Here is a 19,533-nt window from a genome sequence, read left to right on the forward strand (position 1 = left end):
GTTAAACTTTTGTGATCTGTCTGTATGACAAATTCAGAGTGCTGCAAATAGGGCCTCCACTTACTGACAGCTAGTAGGATGGCTAGACATTCCTTTTCATATGTAGACAATGCCTGAGCTTTAACTCCTAATGCCTTGCTAATGAAAGCCAGTGGATGACCTTGCTGCATTAGGACTGCCCCAATCCCCTTATCACTTGCATCAGTTTCCACAACAAATTCCTTAGAAAAATCTGACAAGGATAAAACAGGTGCTGAACTGAGAGCTTTCTTGACAGATTCAAAGGCCTGTTGATGTGACTCCCCCCACACAAACTTCACATCCTTCTTGAGCAAATTGGTAAGTGGCTTGGTTAATAACCCATACCCTTGAATAAATTTTCTATAGTATCCTGCCAGCCCCAAAAATCCCCTGAGTTGTTTCAAATTTTTGGGAATCTGCCACAACTGAACTGCCTTTACTTTTTCAGGGTCAGTAGCAACTCCATGCACCCCAATGATGTGACCCAAATACTCCAACTCTTGCTGTGCAAATGAGCACTTGCTTGCCTTAACAAACAGCTGGTGTTGCTGAAGGAGAGTAAACACCCACCTCAGATGCTCAACATGCTCAGACAAATTCTTGCTGTAGATCAGAATATCATCAACAAATACAAGCACGAATTTCCTTATAGCAGCAGTAAAAATTGTGTTCATAAGCCCCTGAAATGTTGCTGGTGCATTTGTAAGCCCAAATGGCATGACTCTGAATTCATACAGACCTTGATGAGTCCTAAAGGCTGTTTTGTGCTCATCCTGTTCATGTAACCTTATTTGATGATAACCTGACCTTAAGTCAAGCTTGGTGAACCACCTAGCTCCAGCCAATTCGTCCAAAAGTTCATCCACCACTGGCATAGGATATTTATTCTTCACAGTGATATCATTTAATCCTCTATAGTCAACACAAAACCTCCATGTGCCATCCTTCTTTTTGACTAGCAGTACTGGGAAAGCAAAGGGACTTGTACTTGTTTGAATTATGCCTTGCTGCAGCATTTGTACCACTTGTTGCTCTATCTCATCTTTTTGTTGAGGAGCATACCGATATGGTTTCTTTGTGACTGGTTTTGCAGAAGGAATTAGTGGAATGTGATGGTCAAATTGTCTGTGTGGAGGCAATTCAGTTGGCTCCTGAAACCTATCCTGAAATTCCTTAACCACTTGTTCAACTTCTGGAGGAAGATCCTGTTTGATTTCAGGAATTTCTTCTATTGTGCACAGCTGAACCATTTGAGCAATTGCACCATCCTTGTGTAAACCCTTCAGTTGTTTTGCGGACAACATGGAAGGTTGAGATAATGTTGGTTTTACCCCTGTAAGAGACACCCTCTCACCCTTATAAGTAAATCTTATCCTCTTCCTCCTCCAGTCAATCCACATGGGGCTAAATGTCTCCAACCATTCCATTCCAAGAATCATGTCATAACCACCAAGGTTAAGTACTTTAAAATCAGTAGTGAATGTGTGTCCTTGACACCACCATTCTACTCCTGTGGCCAACTGATTGCACTGCATTTTTCCTCCATCAGCAATAGTGACCTGAGTTGTCTGCACTGTCTCACATTTGAGTCCCAACTTGTGCACCACATGCTCTGCCAAGAAATTACTGGAGCTGCCAGAGTCCAACAATATCAAGAGTTGTTGCTTCTGCAGTAACCCATTGAATCTGATGGTTTTCCTTCCCATTGTTCCAGCAGCAGCAAACTCTGACAAAACCAATTCCTCATCACTGTTGTGCTCCTCTTCTTCATCATCATGAGATGTATCTTCCTGCAATTGCAGCACCTCAAGCAGTTCTTCCAAAACATGTAACTGCACAGATTTTGGACATTTATGTCCAGGCCCATACTTTTCCCCACACTTGAAACACTCTCCCCTAGCTCTTCTTGCTGCCTTTAAGGTATCAAACCTCTCCTCCCACTTGGGTTTCTCCTCCAGCTTCTTGTTCTCCTCTGGGATTGCTCCAAGAATACCCTTGCCTTGATAAGCAGGTTTGATTGTTGGTTTGTACACCTCTTTGAATACCCCTTTTGAGTAACTCTTTTTGCTGCTTTCTTGAAGCAATTCTTCCTGCGTTTTAGCCAAAGATAACGCCAGATCAACTGTTCTAGGTTTGTGTAACTTTATAGCAGCTTTGATTTCAGTTCTCAAACCTCCCATGAACCTAGTAACAAAAAAGGTCTCATCGTAGCTTTTGTTGTACACTAACACCCTATGCATTAACTCCTCAAATTTGGTATAATACTCATCTACCCCACCAACTTGACTCAAATTTTCTAAATCCTCTAGATGCTGTTGGTATTTGTCCTTCCCAAATTTCCCATGAACAGCTACACAAAGTTCTGGCCAACTCTCTACACAGTGTAACTCCTCATAAGTTTGCAACCACAGGGCAGCATTTCCCACAAAGTGTAGTGTAGCAAAAGATGACCAGGTTTCATAGGGAACTTGATACATATTGAAATACTTTTCACTATTGGTTTTCCACAGCTTTGGGTTGTCTCCATCAAATTTTGGGAAATCTGTTTTTGGTAACCTAGACCCACTAGACCTCCCAGAGTTTTGAGAACCCCCCGTTCCCCTTTCTGAGCAATCTCCCAAATCGAAATGAACTGGGGTGTTGTGGAATGGAGGCTTACCCTTGACCAGGGCGCGCTCCTGGGCCATTGAGGTCCCAGTTGCTACCCCCTGGTAATTTTCAGCCTCGCCGTGCCCTACGGGCGTGTGTTTCACCGGCGTTGAGGTCGCCGGCAACTTGGCCTCCAACAAGGAGACCCTTGTGGTGACTTGATCCACAGCTTGACGCAAGTCCTTGATGCCCTCGTCCACTGCCGGAATCCACTTCTCCATCCCTTGAAGAGACCCAAGGATGGAGTTGAGGCTTGTCGTGAGCTCCGATACCTTCGTCGTCAACGACTCCACCTCGCTCTCCACCACCGCCATACGCTCGGTTAGGGTTGGATTCGACTTCTTCCTCGCCAGTATTCCCACGAATCCACTGCTCTGATACCAGATTTGTCACAACTACGAGCGATTCCCTCGGCTAATCGCCAAACTGGGAGAGATTTGAGTGGATCTAGAGGAAGAACAGAGAGGGAGACAGGCTTGAGGAGGAGGTTGATAGTTTGTATTTTTCTTCTTTGTTGCCTACGACCAGCGCTTCGGCAATGTTTTATACAGGTTCCAGTGAAACTCATGGATTACACTGGGCCTGTGACACCCACACTCGTTTACAGAGCCCATTGGCCCAAATGACAATCGAGAAAGAAAAGCCCAAGCAACGAATGTATTACACAGTCTAACAGCAGCATCGCTATTCAGGCAAAATCAACCAAAAAAAAAAAGGCAACTGGAACTACTGTACATCAACTATATCTGAATTGTGCAAACCCTACATGGAACCTAACATACCTACATAAAACACAACGCCAACAGCATCCTACATGGGTCGTGTACTCTAATCAAAGATAACCATGTTCCCAAGCCACTAGCAGCTAACATATAACATGTAACAACACATGACTCAACCGCTAATCAGAATACGAATTAAGGGGCACACATGAAAGGATACATAAAGGAAGCATGGAGTTAAGAATTTAGATATTAAAACATTCAAAGGGAAATATTCAAATCTTGATAATCAGCACAGAAATGCTACTGTAAAATATCCTAAAACTAACCATGAAAATAACAGAGAAGGTAATTCTGCAGGCTGCCTAAAATGAAAAAATACGCAGTCAAGTTACAGAAGGCACGTACATGATACCATGTTGTGCAAAGCAGATCAGACTACTATTTTGGATCCATGTCAATTACCAATTTCAAAAGTCCAAATAAACATTAAAAACTTCTATTTATCACAGATGCATTTTTTTGTCCATTTCGTATGGTGGGAGTAAATGAAAAAAAAATACAGCACTGGGACTACCATTGATTATTCACTTGTGTCTGGTTCCCTGACTGAACTTTACAAGGTCAGAATGTTTTCATCAACCTCCAACAGCTAGGCAAACATTGCCAACACCAAGTCAGAATCAGCACTCTCCCTCCTGTCACCACAATAGAATACCAAATCAACTGAATCACAGATCGATTTACAAAAAATCAAATTCAATATCAGTGAGAACTAACAGTTTGGCATCAAGTTGAATCCATCAGGAAAGCCCACCTAGCAAACATATCGAAGCATAGTACTTTGAATGCTTCAGCTGACAAACTGGACTATTCCAAGTTTGCAACTATTTATTTCTGCACACCACACTCAGTTTGGATTGGCCTCCATTTTGGATTAAGGATATTTGTCAGCCAGCCTTGTGACAAAGCTTGTGATGATCTCGACATAATCTCATCCTAGAAAACACTGGGTCTATTTACCAACCTCTATCCAGATGACAGCACTGTGATGCTCTTGATTTAACTTTTAAGCATTAAAAATGATCTAAGGGCCCATTCGAAGGTGAGTTTTGGTTTGGCATATTAGCGACACGCAAAATGAGACAAGCTATTAGCGTATGATTAATTGAGTATTAATTGTTGCAGACTTTGAAAATGGGTTTATTTGATTTAGAGTTGTAGTTTAGAACTCAGCCTAAAATGGCATAAAGGCATCACTAAGCAAGCTCCTATACATCAAGAATAAATACAAAATCATAGGCAAATGCAAAACAATTATTAATGGTGCAGTACAGAATCTAGTGGATTGGCAAAAGGATCTGTCATGGGTAGTTGAATGTACATAAATCATTACACAAACATGGAATTGTCATAGATCCTTTATATCTAATCTGAATCTTGGACTGAATGTGAAAAGGGATGTAATCAACAGAGTGCAAAATCCTCATAAATATGACAACAAAATTTCTACACAGGAAAGATGTTGAAATGGATCATCAGTCTGGAAAAAAAAAAAGATGGTCTTGTATTTTTTGTTGTTGACTAATCTTTATTCGTAAAAGTAGACATGTTCAGCTCTTGGTTCCTTTTGATTTTTCATCCTCACCAATAACAGGAGCAATATACTCCCACAGAAAAATTCTGTCTGTCATTACTTGATCACAAGGATAGTTGCATCTGCAACTGGGCAAATAATAGCTGAGGAAGGGCAGAACGCTTAGAATTTCACCATTTCCCAGCTTTCCTTTTGCTCTAGTTAACTATATACGAGCCAGGTCAAGATAAAACGGCCTTAACATTGTTTTTCGAAAAAGAAATTTGCATTAATTGATAATCAGCGATATGCTAGGCAGCAAGACGTGAATAACTTCAATGAGCAAATGGGAGAATTGTCCACATGTTGCAGTTGTAGTGATCTAAGTAATAAAAATAACTAAAATTTTACCTGTTTCAGAGGGTAAAGGCAATGGCAAAACACTAGTCACCAACAGAGGCAAATTAAAAACCTGCTAATGGGAATGATAACACAATCCTTACTACCAAATGATGGATCAGAGTGCAGACCATGCACTAGTCACCAAACAAGAAAGTACAAAGCAACAAGTTTCAATTTTGGCATGGAATGACACCTTCTGATCGATCAGGTATTCCTTCCATTCTCCATGGCGGAATTGATAAACCTAGCATGTTTGCTAGGTGTGAGCTTTGGATGTATGTGGTGATCACCTAGTATACTCCAGCTGGCAGCACACCTTCTCTGACTCTGGCACTTGCCATCCTCTATAATTTATCATGCTTAGGGTGATTGATGCATGGACCACTTAACATGTGCTTGCGGTCAACATAACAGATGAGATACTCATCGACATTACAGGGCTGTGCACAGGGAACAGCCTTTCCATCTTCGTTCATATCAAACTTGTACGGCGGCTCAGTCCTTGTCTTCTTTCCACTGTCGACATATGTCATTAGTGATCCACTCCTACTCCGACGATTGTTGATATGGTAGATGCTGAAGTTGTGATGGAACTGCATCATGTAGCTCAGGTAGACGGCATCAGCAGCAATGGAGGGGAACATCTTGGTGGAGACAACAACACAGTGCGTTGTGCCAAGGAACACCGCGTGGCACCCGAGGCCACTCATGGGGACTAACCTTCTCCTGGCTATGTCAACCTCCAACACCTCGATACGGCCTGTGACAGGACCAGCAAAGTCCCGCACTGTGTGTAGCTGTGTTCGTTTGTAGGCTGCCCTGCCACCAAAGTTCTCAATGTTTACCCAGTACCGCACCATCAGCATCCTCTGGTGACCACCGTGGTGGCCATGGCAATCACCAAATGTGGCGAGGAAGGAGCGCACAAATGATAGATGTCTATACCTGTACGGGCACACATCATACTGCTCTAGGATTATCTTCGCCAGGCGAGGCATCGGCGACAGCTGCACCACGTAGACAGATCCCTCTGGCGTGGTGACGTAGCAGTGGCCTTGGAAGGACTGCAAGGAGTGATAGTGGACCTTGCCTTCCCTTTCGTACTGCGGGAAGAACGCATCGCCCTGGCTCACCAGAGTCCAGTGCTCGTCGCCGGGCTTGGCGAAGATGATATTGGACAGCGAGTTCCTCAGGCAGAGCAGGAGGGTCGGCGGGGATGTGGAGTCATCGATGCCAGCGCCATCAATCGCATTCGGGTTGGTGCCACCCCATGGAAGATTCCGGAACACTGCGGAGATGTACTCCGGCTTCACAGGGGGCACGGCGGCAATGACGTTTGATATGGTGAAGGCGGGGAAGTCGGTTAGGACGCCGGTGAGGGGGTCGAGGAGGCGAATGGCCCTCGTTGTCCTGTCGAAGAGGACAAGGAGGCCATCGGTGGAGCACATGTAGCAGTGGGCAGAGAGCGCCGGGAGGTAGACGCCGATGGAGGCCGCGGTGGCCAGGTTGAGGAGGCGGCGGCGGGGCCCAGCCTCGGGGGTGATGGCGAGCACCATCCAGTCGCGGGGGCGGAAGCGGCTATCGAGAGCACCGCTGGCGCGGGGGTCGTCGGTGAGGTCGCGCCAGGGCTTGCACACAGCGCGGAAGCGGAGGTACTCGGCCACGTCGAGGGAGAGCAGCCGGCCGGAGATCTCCAGGACGAGGTCAGGGAACAGGTTGGGCCAGTCCCTCCATTCCTGAGGGCCGAAGGCCGGATCAGCCCGTGCTCTCTTCTCTAATCGCCCAGATTCGGCAACGCTGCGCCGCTGCGCCCGCGCTCGCGTCGTCATCCCCTGAGATCCAGGGAGACGGGCTGCCTTCACCGTGGGCATTGGATCCTAAGATCTCGCCTAGCCTCAGACAGATCTGGATACGGGATGAGCAAAGAACGGTATGGGGGTGGGTGCCGGTGGAGGTGCGCGGCGGCGGCGGCGAAACGTATGCCTAGAGCTAGGACGACGGGTCCATTTGGATGGGGAAGTTTTGAGGAGAGGGAGTGCCGGTGGAGGTGCGCGGCGGCGGCGGCGGCGAGGATAGGGAAGTTTTGAGGGGGAATGGGATTTGGGAGTTTAGAGCATCTCTAAGGGCTTTTAACTGGAGTATTTGTCATTCTTGCAAATGGTCCTTATTCCACTCTCGGAGCTAAATGTGATAATTCTACATTAAATACGCACTCCAAAGTCATCCTCGTGCTACCCGCCAGCCAAAAGGCCTAGCCAATCGTGGGCCCCACTACATGTCCCCACGCTTTCCCTCTTGTACTCTCTCTCCCTCCCGTCCTGTAGTCTCTCACCGCTCACACATACGCGATTCCTCCTCTCCTCCTCCCAGATCGTGTTTTCTCTCCACTCCCAGATCCAGCGCGTCGGCGCCGCTCCTTCGCGTCGCCCCTCCGCCGTCGTCTTCTGCTCCCGGGGCCCACCTCTATCCGCTGCAGTGGGCATCGCCCCCTGCTTTGCCGAAGCCATCGTCGACCGCTACCGAGACCACCTGCCGAGGCCGCCGCCGTCCTTGCCGAGACCACCGCCGTCCCTTGCCGACACCCACAGCCTACAGGTAAAACCCCCATCCACCACTCATTTCCCCTATATATTTGCTTTGTACCATGTGCAACTCTCGAAAGAAATTTGCTCCTGAGTATGCAAGGTTCTGGAAACTATGACTATACCCCTAGCAAAATGCATATAAAAAAATGCATGTCAATTGGTTCAGGATTATATATGTAGGTAGGATGGATTACATTCTGTGTGAACTGGGTTAGTTTCTGACGCGGTGTGGAGATGTCATGTTTCTGATGAGTAAGACGCTGGTGTTTTAGTTGGCTAGCATGTTATTGTTTCCTATGTTCAGATTAGCACTATAGATTAAGGTGAAAATGTGATGACTTACGATCCTAGAAAAGTAGAGTTCAGCTAGTTTGTTCCCCCCATAGGTGGTCTTTACTGGAATGAACCGGGCTACCTTGGTTAGTCGATCCACTACTACCCATATAGAATCATATCCGCCTTGGGTTTTTGGAAGTCCGGTGATAAAATCCATCCCAATTTCATCCCATTTCCATTCTGGTACTTGTAGAGGTTGGAGAAGTCCGGCTGGTCGTTGGTGCTCTGCTTTGACACGCTGGCACACATCACAAAGGGCTACGAACTCTGCAATTTCCCGCTTCATACTGACCCACCAATATTTCTCTTTCAAGTCCAAGTACATCTTCGTGCTGCCAGGATGGATGGAATAGGGACTTTCGTGAGCTTCTTGAAGTATCAACTGTTTAAGTTCCCTGTTGTCTGGAACGCATACCCGATTTCCGTTCCATAGGGTTCCGTGTTCATCCTCTGTGAAACCAGCGGCTTTACCCTGTTTCATATTCTTGAGGCGCCCATGCATATCCGGATCATTCTTCTGAGCCTCACGGATTTGATCGAGCAGGGTAGGCTTGGCTTCCAGCGTAGCCAAGAATCCACGACCAACTATGTTTAGATTCAGGGCTTCCATCTGTTGATTAAGTTCCGGTGGAATGCCACGGACGCCAAGAGTGTTGCAATGGCTTTTTTGACTTAAGGCGTCGGCGACCACATTGGCCTTGCCAGGATGATAGTGAATTCCCACATCATAATCCTTGATGAGTTCTAACCAGCGCCTCTGCCGAAGATTCAGATCCGACTGAGTGAAGATGTATTTCAAACTCTTATGATCAGTATATATTTCACAGCGATTCCCAATAAGATAGTGCCGCCAGATCTTTAGAGCATGAACCATAGCGGCCAACTCCAAATCATGGGTAGGGTAGTTGCCTTCATGAGGCCGAAGCTGACGAGAGGCATAGGCTACCACGTGGCCTTCCTGCATGAGCACGCACCCCAATCCTTGGCACGAAGCGTCACAGTACACCAGGAAGTCCTTACGAGTATCCGGTAGAATTAATACTGGCGAGGAAACCAGCTTCTCTTTAAGAGTTTGGAACGCCTTCTCGCATTGCGGGCTCCACACAAATTTTTCTTCTTTCTTCAACAACTGTGTCATGGGTCGAGCGATCTTGGAGAAGTTCTCGATGAACCTCCGGTAGTACCCGGCCAAACCCAGAAAGCTGCGGACTTGAGTGACTATTTTGGGTTGCTTCCAATCAGTGACGGCAGTCACTGTTTCGGGATCCACGGCAACTCCTTTTGCAGATATCACGTGCCCTAAGAACTTGACTTCGGACAACCAGAACTCACACTTGCTAAGCTTGGCATACAATTGATGTTCCTGCAGCTTTCCCAACACTAGACGAAGATGCTGCTGATGGTCTTCCTCTGATTGTGAGTACACCAGTATGTCGTCAATGAATACCACAACGAACTTATCCAAGTATTCCATGAACACTTTGTTCATTAAGTTCATGAAGAAGGCAGGAGCATTGGTCAGACCGAACGACATCACCGTGAATTCATACAGTCCATAACGCGTGGTGAACGCGGTCTTCGGGATATCTTCTTCACGAATACGCAATTGGTGATATCCGGAGCGAAGATCGATTTTAGAAAAGACAGTGGCACCTTTAAGCTGGTCGAACAGATCATCGATCCGGGGAAGAGGGTACTTGTTTTTGATAGTGACTTCATTGAGAGCTCTGTAGTCAACGCACATCCTCTTCGTCTTATCCTTCTTCTCCACAAAAATCACGGGAGCACCCCAGGGGGAAGTGCTCGGCCGTATGTACCCCTTTTCCTTCAGCTCTTCCAACTGCTTCTTGACTTCGGCCAGCTCATTCGCGGCCATACGGTAGGGCCGCTTGTATAGAGGAGTTGTTCCTGGAGCAAGATCTATCCGGAACTCGATCTCCCGCTTGGGCGGCATGCCGGGTAGTTCTTCCGGAAATACGTCACCGAATTCACTGACGATGGGGATTTCTGACAGTCCTATCTGATGAAGTTCTGAACTGCCAACAGAGGTTGGGGGTGCAAAGAACACAACCAGTTGTTCCGGCCCTCGGTACAGAGTGACAGTGCGCCTTGCGCAATCCACTACACCTTGGAATTGAGCCAACCAATTCATCCCAAGGATCACATCCAAGTTCTTGGTGTCCAGAAGAATCAAATCCGAGGGAAAAGGGATTCCCTGGATTTCTATAGGAACGGCCGGGCTGTAATACTTTGCTGTCATGTCCCCCCCAGGGGTGGTGATGAGCAGAGGGTTCCTAAGCCGTTCTACCCCCAGTTGATTTCTTCCCATGAAAGGCACAGATATAAACGAGTGGGAGGCTCCAGAGTCGAACAAAATGGTAGCAGGGATAGAATGAATGAGGAACGTACCAACGATGACGTCCGGAGTCGTCAGCACATCCTCGGCAGTCACGTGGTTCACACGACCCCGAGCGACGTCCTTACCACCGTTGTTGGGGCGGGGAGGCGCTTGGCCTTGCTGGCGCCGCGGCTTCGGGCATTTGTCCGCAAAGTGCCCGGGCTCGAAGCAGTTGAAGCATAGACGCTGCTGTCCTTGAGCGTCCCTGCGGCCTTGACCAGGCTGCACCGCTGGCGCAGGAGGACGGGGCGCACGGGTCCCTTGCTGACTCTGCTGCTGCTGCGGCTGTGGGACGTGCACCACGAATTGGGGTCGGGGCGCGGAGCGAGGTTGCTGCTGCTGCTGCTGCTGCGAGGAGGATCCCCCTGGGTAGGGATTGGTGTAGCGGACCCTTTGGTTAGCCCCCTGTTGATTGCGGAAATTCGCCAAGCGATGCTTGTGCGATTCCAGTTCCTTGTGCTTAGCTTCCAAGCGGATGCTCTTGTCCACCAGATGCTGGAAATCCGAATAATCCCCGAAGACCAGACGCACAGACAGCTCAGGGTCCATTCCTGCCAAGAACTTCTCCTGCTTTTCCTCATCTTCCCGAACATCCTCCGGGGCGTACCGGGCCAGGTTGTTAAACTCATGCAAATACTCCATCACAGAGCGATTGCCTTGCTTCAACTCCCGGAATTCCCTTTTCTTAAGGGCCATGACTCCGGCGGGCACATGGGTCCTCCGGAAAGCGACGGTGAAGCGGACCCAGGTAATAGGCTGCCCCTCTGGCTGCGTAGCCTGGAAATGGTCCCACCATAGAGATGCGGGCCCCTGCAGCTGGTGGGTGGCAAAGATGACTTTCTCCTCATCGTTGCACTGCACGGTGTCTAACTTCTTCCCGACGGCATGCAACCAATCCAAGGCATCCACGGGGTTATTGGAGCTGGAGAAGGTAGGCGGGCGGATGCGGAGGAACTCGGCGAGCTTAGAATGTTGCGGGGGCGGTGGTGGAGGTGGAGCATTATGCTGTGGCGGATTTTGGATATGGTGGAGGAAAGCGGCCATCATGTTGGCCTGCTGGGCAAGGATTTGGGTGAGGATGGGGTTGGTGTCTGGTGGTGGTGGTGGAGGTGGAGGAGGAGGTGGAGGTGGGCCGCCTTGGGTGTTGGGGTTGCTACCTTCGGGTTGGTTGCCATCACCGGTAACAGCAGTTCTCCTGGTTGTCACCATCTGAAATATCCCATACAAAACCAGCCAACAGAGAGAGCAGACTATTAAAACTAACCACCCACGACTACCAGAATTATTGAACTTATTACTGCTATTAAATTGGTTCATTAAGGTTCAGGTTGCTTAAGCCAATAAAATAAAGACAGGCTCCGACACAGTCATACCACACACCGGTATAACCAGGCCCCACACGACTCCAACAAGAAGACAAACGAAAAGAACACACGCGCAAGCCTACTAACTGCTCGTCTACTTCTGCGACGGGCCAGGGCGGAAGGTGAGCAGCAGCGCATCCTCCGTGCTACCAACTCCGGAGGCTTCCCCCTCCTGAGGAACCACGGGCGCGGGTTCGACGCGAGGGGTCTCCACGAAACAGGTCCACGCCAGGGACTGACGAACAAGCTCAGGCCTGGAGGTGCTCTTGCGGGCGGTGATCTTCTGGCTGCGGCAGACGCGGCGGCGCTTGGGACGGCAGACCTCTCCCTGGGCGACCTTGAGCTGACACAGCTGCGCCTCCACTGCGTCTAGGTCCTTCTTCAGCTGCAGATTCTCCTGACGCAGCTCCAGGATCTTCATATTGTTCTCGACCATCCCACGGCGCACCATATGATGGAAGTCGATACGGGCCGCGTCGTACGCCTCCACCATGCGCGCCAGGTGCATGATGGTAGCGTCATCCTCCGAGCTAGCATCCCTGAAGGTGGCGTAGTCGCGGGCTCCTTCGCGACGAGGGTGGTAGCGGTAGGGCGAGTGCTGCAACTGTCACGACCGGAAATAACCCAACGGGCGTTCCTTACGTGCGTGTATTATTCCTTGTCCCAGGAGGCAAGGTACACCAAAAGTTGATACAATTCAGAGTTTAACAAGCGGAAGCGTAAATAGTTAATTATTACATGGGCAACGACGGCCCAGCACACTCAAAGACAACGAAAAACAGCGGAAGACTAGGGCGACGACCACAGGCGCTTGACGGCAGGCACGAGCTAAACACCAAAGCCTTCATCATCCAGGAGCTCCTCTTCTGGGTTTGGGAAAAATTGAGCAAGACTGAGTACAACCACCGTACTCAACAAGACACACCCACAAGTGCAATATAAATGCAAAGGAGTACAATGGAATTATAATATAGGGGGTTAGGGTTTGCAGTAAACAGCATTTAAAAGACTCTTAGTTGCTCAAAGCTAAATTTAAAACACGATCCTAGAACTATTTAATATTATTAAACAAGGCCGTGAACCCACACGAACCTGCCTTAACCCAAGGCCTACGATGATTCAGACCGAACTGGCAACCCGACCCTGGGTCCCAGCTCGTCCCAAGCCAACCCAGGCCAACCATTCCACTTTTTAGTTGTTTAAGCAGGTTTTAAGAATTATAAACACTAACTTGGGTACATTGCTAGGCTTGCCCATAACCGAGGGCGCGGCTATTCGAATAGGTTTTACTCTGATCAGAGGTGTACATCTTTACCCACAAGACACGTCTTCCTCACGTGCAACCACGTGCCACATACCACCACGGCATATGGACGGAAGACATGACATAGTTTCCAACCCATCCTAGCCATAGACAAGAATACCGACCCAATCCACCTACGGCCGGAACCCCCGGACAGGCAGGCAGAATTGAGCCCCTAGCAGCAGGACACCAGCCCTGTGCCATGACATCTCGACTACCGGGCCGCAGCTCGTGTAGCCTTCATTTGTCCTAGAGATGTCCATCGACCCCCGACTTCGTCCATCTCCATCCGTGTACTTTTGTTTATAACCAGACTGAGCCACAAACTAAGCCTTACCCACTAGACATGTGGAAGTACGGTAGTGCTTTGCAACAGAGGCCCGAAGACCGGTCCTTATGTCGCCGAGGTGCTACTATCAAAACCATGCACCCCGAGCCCAGCCTAAAACCATTTTGAGGGTTTTGAATAGAGGGGGAGGTGTACATCCAATTTCACGATAATCCAACCATTCCATAGTGTCCAAGTGATATGAATATTCCCAAAGTCTAAAGTTATAAAAACCACCTAATGTTGTCCTATTAATCAGCGAAGCATCTACCCTAATTCATACTAGGGGAACCATGAATAGAGTACCCACTAGTTGGGGTTTTGTTTATTCTAGGGTGAACAAGGTAATAATAACAATAGCAATAATAAGGTCATAACAAAGGTAAATAGGCATGGCTAAATAAAACAGTGATAACGCGGGAATTTAAATAAAGCGATAATGCAATAATTTTAAATCAAAATAATTTCACAAAGTGGGATCCAATATGTTCAAAGATGATGTGACTTGCCTTGCTCGCTTTCCCAAACGTCGGCTTCAACCTCCACGAAGAGCGGATCTTCCGAAGCTGCAGCGTCTACACGACCAACGGAAAAGAAAAAGGCTTTTACTCTAATAAACTCCATATAACAAGCAGGAACAAAGCACAAAAATGGGTTCTTGACTTCTTAAGGAAAACTTAGAGACTTGAACGGTCCAATTCCGAGTTCAAATGGCCAAGTTATGGCCATTTGAAGTTTATGTGCTCTTTAAATGAATATTTACGAATTTCTTCATTTAAATTTTAATTAAAAAGAGATTTATTGCGTCAGCCGGGGTAGAGGGCACGCGGACCGGGTCCACGGGAGTGGGGCCCACGTGGCAGCCTCACGGTCCACGGTGGACCGGGTGCACCCGGCTCGCACCGGCCGGCGCCGTGGGCCCCACGCGTCAGCCGCACCCGCCGCTAGGCGCGCCCGGAGGCGGCCACGTCGGTGCGGCCGGCGGGAGGCGGCGCCCGCGCCCCGATGGTCACCGCCGGCGACCACCGGCGCGGCGGAGCGGCAGCCGAGAGAGGGGAGGGAAACGGGGAAACGAAGCGGCGGTCCACGGCTCACCTCGGGTCGACGGCGACGACGGAAACGGCGACCGGAGCGGAGGAAGGCGGCGGCGCGGCTCGGGTGGACGGGGTCGACGGCGTTCCGGCGGTCGGCGACCGAAACGGAGGGGTGGACGAGGTCGGCGAGGATGTGGCGAAGCCGAAGGAGGCGGCGCCGAGGTGGGAGGCGGCGACGGCGGAGAGAGAGGAGAGCGGCGCGGGCTCGATTCCGGCGGGGAGAGAGGGCGGTGAGTGGCGGAAACGGTGGTGGGGAGCTCGTGTCACGCCCAGAAATTCACAAGCAATTTCCGAACTAATTTGTGCATTAAAACCCTCGTCCAGGAATCAGCCGAGGTACACAAACTGACAATTTAATATACAGATTCATCAAATTAACTAAAACGATAAATACTTACTTAAGAGGCACTTAGTCCTCACCATGAAGAAAACTGTAGCGGAAAAATAAAACCTAGCGAGCTTCAGCTCCACTCCCACAGGCAGCTCAACTGGGGTATAAGCCAAACGTCTTCTCCTTCTGGATCATTTTTCTTCAACTGAGGTTTGATGATTATTGCAAGAATGAGCATATGACATACTCAACAAGCCACATAGCAAATATGCAAATGCACAAGGATACCAAAGGATGGCATAATATGAGGTTCATTTGCGAAAGCAGCATTTGGCAAAGAGTTGAGAATTTGTAAAACAGTAGAGTAATTAATCATCAATATTAATCAACACTGAACAACACACCCATGCTGCACAGGCCCAACCAAACCTGTACAACCAACCCTGGTCATACAGATCAAACCTCCAAACCAGGAATTATCCATTCCAAACCAGGAGTCAAATTAATTATCACATTATCATCATTAATGAGTAGTGTGAGACTAATCACGAAAGACATTGTTAGACCCGCCCATAACCGTGGGCACGGCTATTCGAATAGTTTTACTCTGGCCAGAGGTGTACCAATGTACCCACAAGACACAGCCCCACAACATGTTACCATGCGCCTCGATACCACCACGGTACCTCAGAAAGAAGCTGTGACAGTACCCCTCGCACAACACAATCCACCACAGTGCACCGTTCCTGGATCATAATCACCCCCTTATAAACAAGGCATGGACTCCCCAGCGACCCCCGTGGGCTTATCTCCGCCACTTCTCAGTCTGGTGCTCCGCAATGAACCATGCTATACAAGAGGTAAAGCCGTTGCCCATGCTGGCTTGTGGTTGGCACGGTTAATGTTTCACAACCGAAAATCGTGAACCGGTCCTTAATTGTTATGAGCACGACCATCAAAACCATGCGCTCACAACCCACCATTATCATATTTTAGTTGGCAAATTAATTAATTAACCAATCACGATTAACCATCGTGAGCTACCATTAAATATCCATAAGTGATAGTGAAGCATGATTTATCCCATTAGTGAGCTATTGTTTCTAAGCATGGCTAAGCATCTATTATAAGCATCTAGCTGAACCAAACCAATATATAAGGTTCTAGCTAATCAAATTATAACCCATAGGAAAATAAAGTCATCTTCGGCCATAATTAAATGGGAAAGGCTCACCGCCCAATGACATTCTAAGATAATGCATAAGTTGAAATAAAACAATAGCTTTAAATGGGTTCAACGTGCTCAAAGGGTTATTTGGGATCTGTGTGACTTGCCTTGCAAGAAAGCGTCTTCAATTCGTCTTCAGGAACTTCTCCAACGAACGAACGATCCTCCGAAACAACGGAAAACTAAACCTAGAACGCAAAACGAGGAAAAACACTAATAAAAACCAAATGAAAAGTACAATTAAAGTTCATAAATAGGTAGAGCTTGAATTTAAATGAGTTATGAGACTTGAACGACATCATTCCGAGTTCGTATGAATTAGTTATGAATTTTACAAGATTTAATTCCAATTAAACCTATTAAAGAAAAGACTATTCCAAATTGATTAAACAATTTACAAATGATTTATAACTGAGACAAAAGATTAAACATCCTCCGGAAATAGATTGGATCATACTTGGTAGATGACATATATTAAAAAGGAATAATATGTCATTGAAAAGAGATGACAAATTTATATTAATTTTGGATGGCCAAGATGGCGCTGATGTCAGCGATGACATGGCTGCCACGCAGGATCGATGACGGCAAGCACGGGAACGGCAGTTACCAGCGAACCACGGTACAATGATGCAAACGGAGGGCACCGGGAGAGAGAGGAGATCAAGGCGACCCTTACCACAACTTACGCGACGACAGACGGCGAGGGAGATGGCCGGCGACGAGCTCCAAAGGGCGGTGACCTTGAGTTGACAATGGCGACGGCTTTCCGGCGACGAGCGGCGGCAACGGAGGGGTGGACGGGCTTCTCCTCACAGCTGCGAATCCAATGGAAGCAACGGCGACCGAAGGCGACGATGGACGACGACGAACGGCGCGGCTGAAGATGGAACAGATCGGCTTCACGATGACGACGGTGCCCCGATGGCTTGCGTCTTCGCGGAGATGGCTGCCGGGCTTGCTGTTGTCGCTGCGATGCCAACGGAGGAGACGGCGGGGTTCGGCGACCACGGAGTCGACGGCAAAGCTTCGCCGGAGATCAAAACATGGCGATGGTTCGGCCTTCACGGTGACGGCGAATTCCGGCGGGATTTGGCGCAAAGGAACGGGTGGCCGAGGTGGAGCTCTTCACTGTGAAGCCGAGGGAAGCGACGGCGCAGATCGGGGATGACCAGGGAGGCAGCACGGGGCGGCTGGAGGGTCACCGACGTCGGCGGCGGCTAGGGCAAGGCGGCGGCGGCGCTACAAGCGACGGCTCGGCTTGGGACTTGAGGCAAACGGAAGAGGACGGCTATGGGATGCTATTTATAGCCGGAAGAGGGAGAGATCGGCTCGGGAACGGATGGAATCGGCGACGGATTAGGTAGGGTTCGCCGGAAAAAGGAAACTCAAAATCGCGTCGAATCCACGCGATATACCACCGGATTCAAGGGGATTTCTTGGGGATAAGATAGAGAAGATCGAGAGGAATCCATTCCCACAACTAATTTGGAAAGAGGAGCAACGAAGAGGACGAATTTGGTGTGGAGGCGGCGCTGTACACGGGCACGGCAGGGAGGAGATCGGCCGGCTGGAGGTTAGGGGCGACACTGTAGCATAGGGAGGCAAAACAGACTTCTTGCCGGGCTTTTCTTTTCTCAGCCTGATTAGAAGAGGGAGCATAACTGGACTTTGGCTGAGAGAAGAAGAGAGGATGCAGGCTCAGGTTGGGCCGGCGGAAGAGAGAGGAAGGAAGGGAATGGGCCAGATTCAGCCCAAGACAAGGGAGGAGAATTTAATTAACTTTTTAATTTAAATAATTGCTGAAATGATCTTTCATTTATTAAAAATACTTCCAATACTCAAATAATTCTGAAAAAAAATCCAGAAAATACTTGGGCATACAAAGTATTTAATAAAATTTTATCTAGCTCAAGTTTAAGTTCAAATTTTTCATAGATTCTATTCACACACTTTCTTTAGTTATTAAACAATTTCTAAAAATTCCTTTTTCACAACAATTTATAATTTAGCGATTTTCAGGGTGTGACAAATCGGGGAAGGTTTATATAGGGTTGGGAGTGAGAGAGGGCGGTCGGAGGAGGGGGAAACAGGCGCGGGAGACCCGGTCGCCATCAATGGCGCCGGCGGGATTAGGGGGGGGGGCAAATCCGCCCGTTTGAATGCGAGAGAGAGAGGGAAAAATGGGGGGAAAGGGAGAGGGGATCATGGGGGAGTGATTCCCCCCACTTTATTGCATGCGGGGACGGCGGGAGGCGGCGGGATTCGCGGCGGCGGCGGCGCTAGGCGCGGGGGAGGCGGCGGGAGCGGCGGGAGGAAGGGGATGACGGGTGGGCCCCACCCGTCAGCGAGAGTGGCGGGCGGGCCCGCCCGTCAGCGGCGCGCGCGCGGGGAGGGCCGAGTGGGCCGTGGGGGAGAGGAGAGAGGGGGAGAGAGATGGGCCGAATTCGGCCCATTAGAGAGAAGGAGGGATTTTAGGGTTTTTCTTTTTATAAAATCATTTTAACTTTGTTTATTTCTTAATAATTATTATTTGTGCTCTGAAAATTCCACTAAAATTTATTTACACATTTTAGGCTTTTAGGAAATATACAAAAATCCTCCAAGCCTTAATTGACTTTTAACTTTGCACATTTTAATTTTTGAAGGCTTTCTCAAAGATTTTAATTATTCTAGGCATAATTTAAAGGGTATATTTTAGGGTCGTTTTGGGACGCGACAGCAACTCGTCCGGGTAGCGCTGGTGAAGAGTGCCGATGGCGAGGAGTGCGGCGTTCTGGCAAGCGGCGGAGAAGGAATCTCCACCCGCGATGACTGCCAACGAAGTCCTCTCAGGAGAGCTAGTGAGGATCACTGCAGTGACCTCCCAAGCAGCGTGGGGCTCTGCATCGTCACCCTCCTGCTCCGGGAGCTACTTGCCCTGGTAGTCCACTCCATGCGGATACCCCAGGACAACGCACATGCCCCGCAGCTCCAAAACAAAGCCAGCCAGGTCCAGGCCACGACGGTTGATGCTGCCGGCCATCTACAAGCAAGGACAAAAGAGAAAAAATATTTTAGAGATCAGCTTTTGATGATAAATGAAGCAGCAAGACAGAGAGAGACTAGAGGATTTTCACAAATAAGAAAGGATTTTTATTACGAAAATATTGCTAAGGCTTGGGATCTAAGGCTCGTCCTAGGGTCAAGGAGGCTC

At 48.7% G+C, this 19,533-nt stretch overlaps 1 protein-coding gene across 1 annotated transcript; it reads right to left on the reverse strand.

The window, feature by feature from the left end:
* Positions 1 to 5,447: 5,447 nt before the first annotated feature.
* LOC127777595 (uncharacterized) lies at positions 5,448 to 7,526 on the reverse strand. The gene has a single exon (XM_052304198.1). The coding sequence runs from the start codon at positions 7,239 to 7,241 to the stop codon at positions 5,715 to 5,717; it is 1,527 nt and encodes a 508-aa protein (XP_052160158.1). The 5' UTR covers positions 7,242 to 7,526; the 3' UTR covers positions 5,448 to 5,714.
* Between the last annotated feature and the right edge of the window lie 12,007 nt (positions 7,527 to 19,533).

This window comes from Oryza glaberrima, chromosome 6, assembly GCF_000147395.1.
Source record: "Oryza glaberrima chromosome 6, OglaRS2, whole genome shotgun sequence".
In the NCBI taxonomy this organism is placed as follows: domain Eukaryota; kingdom Viridiplantae; phylum Streptophyta; class Magnoliopsida; order Poales; family Poaceae; genus Oryza; species Oryza glaberrima.

Bases quoted from the DNA above. Each gene is read 5' to 3' on its own strand.
- LOC127777595 (XM_052304198.1), bottom strand. From the start codon at position 7,241: ATGCCCACGGTGAAGGCAGCCCGTCTCCCTGGATCTCAGGGGATGACG.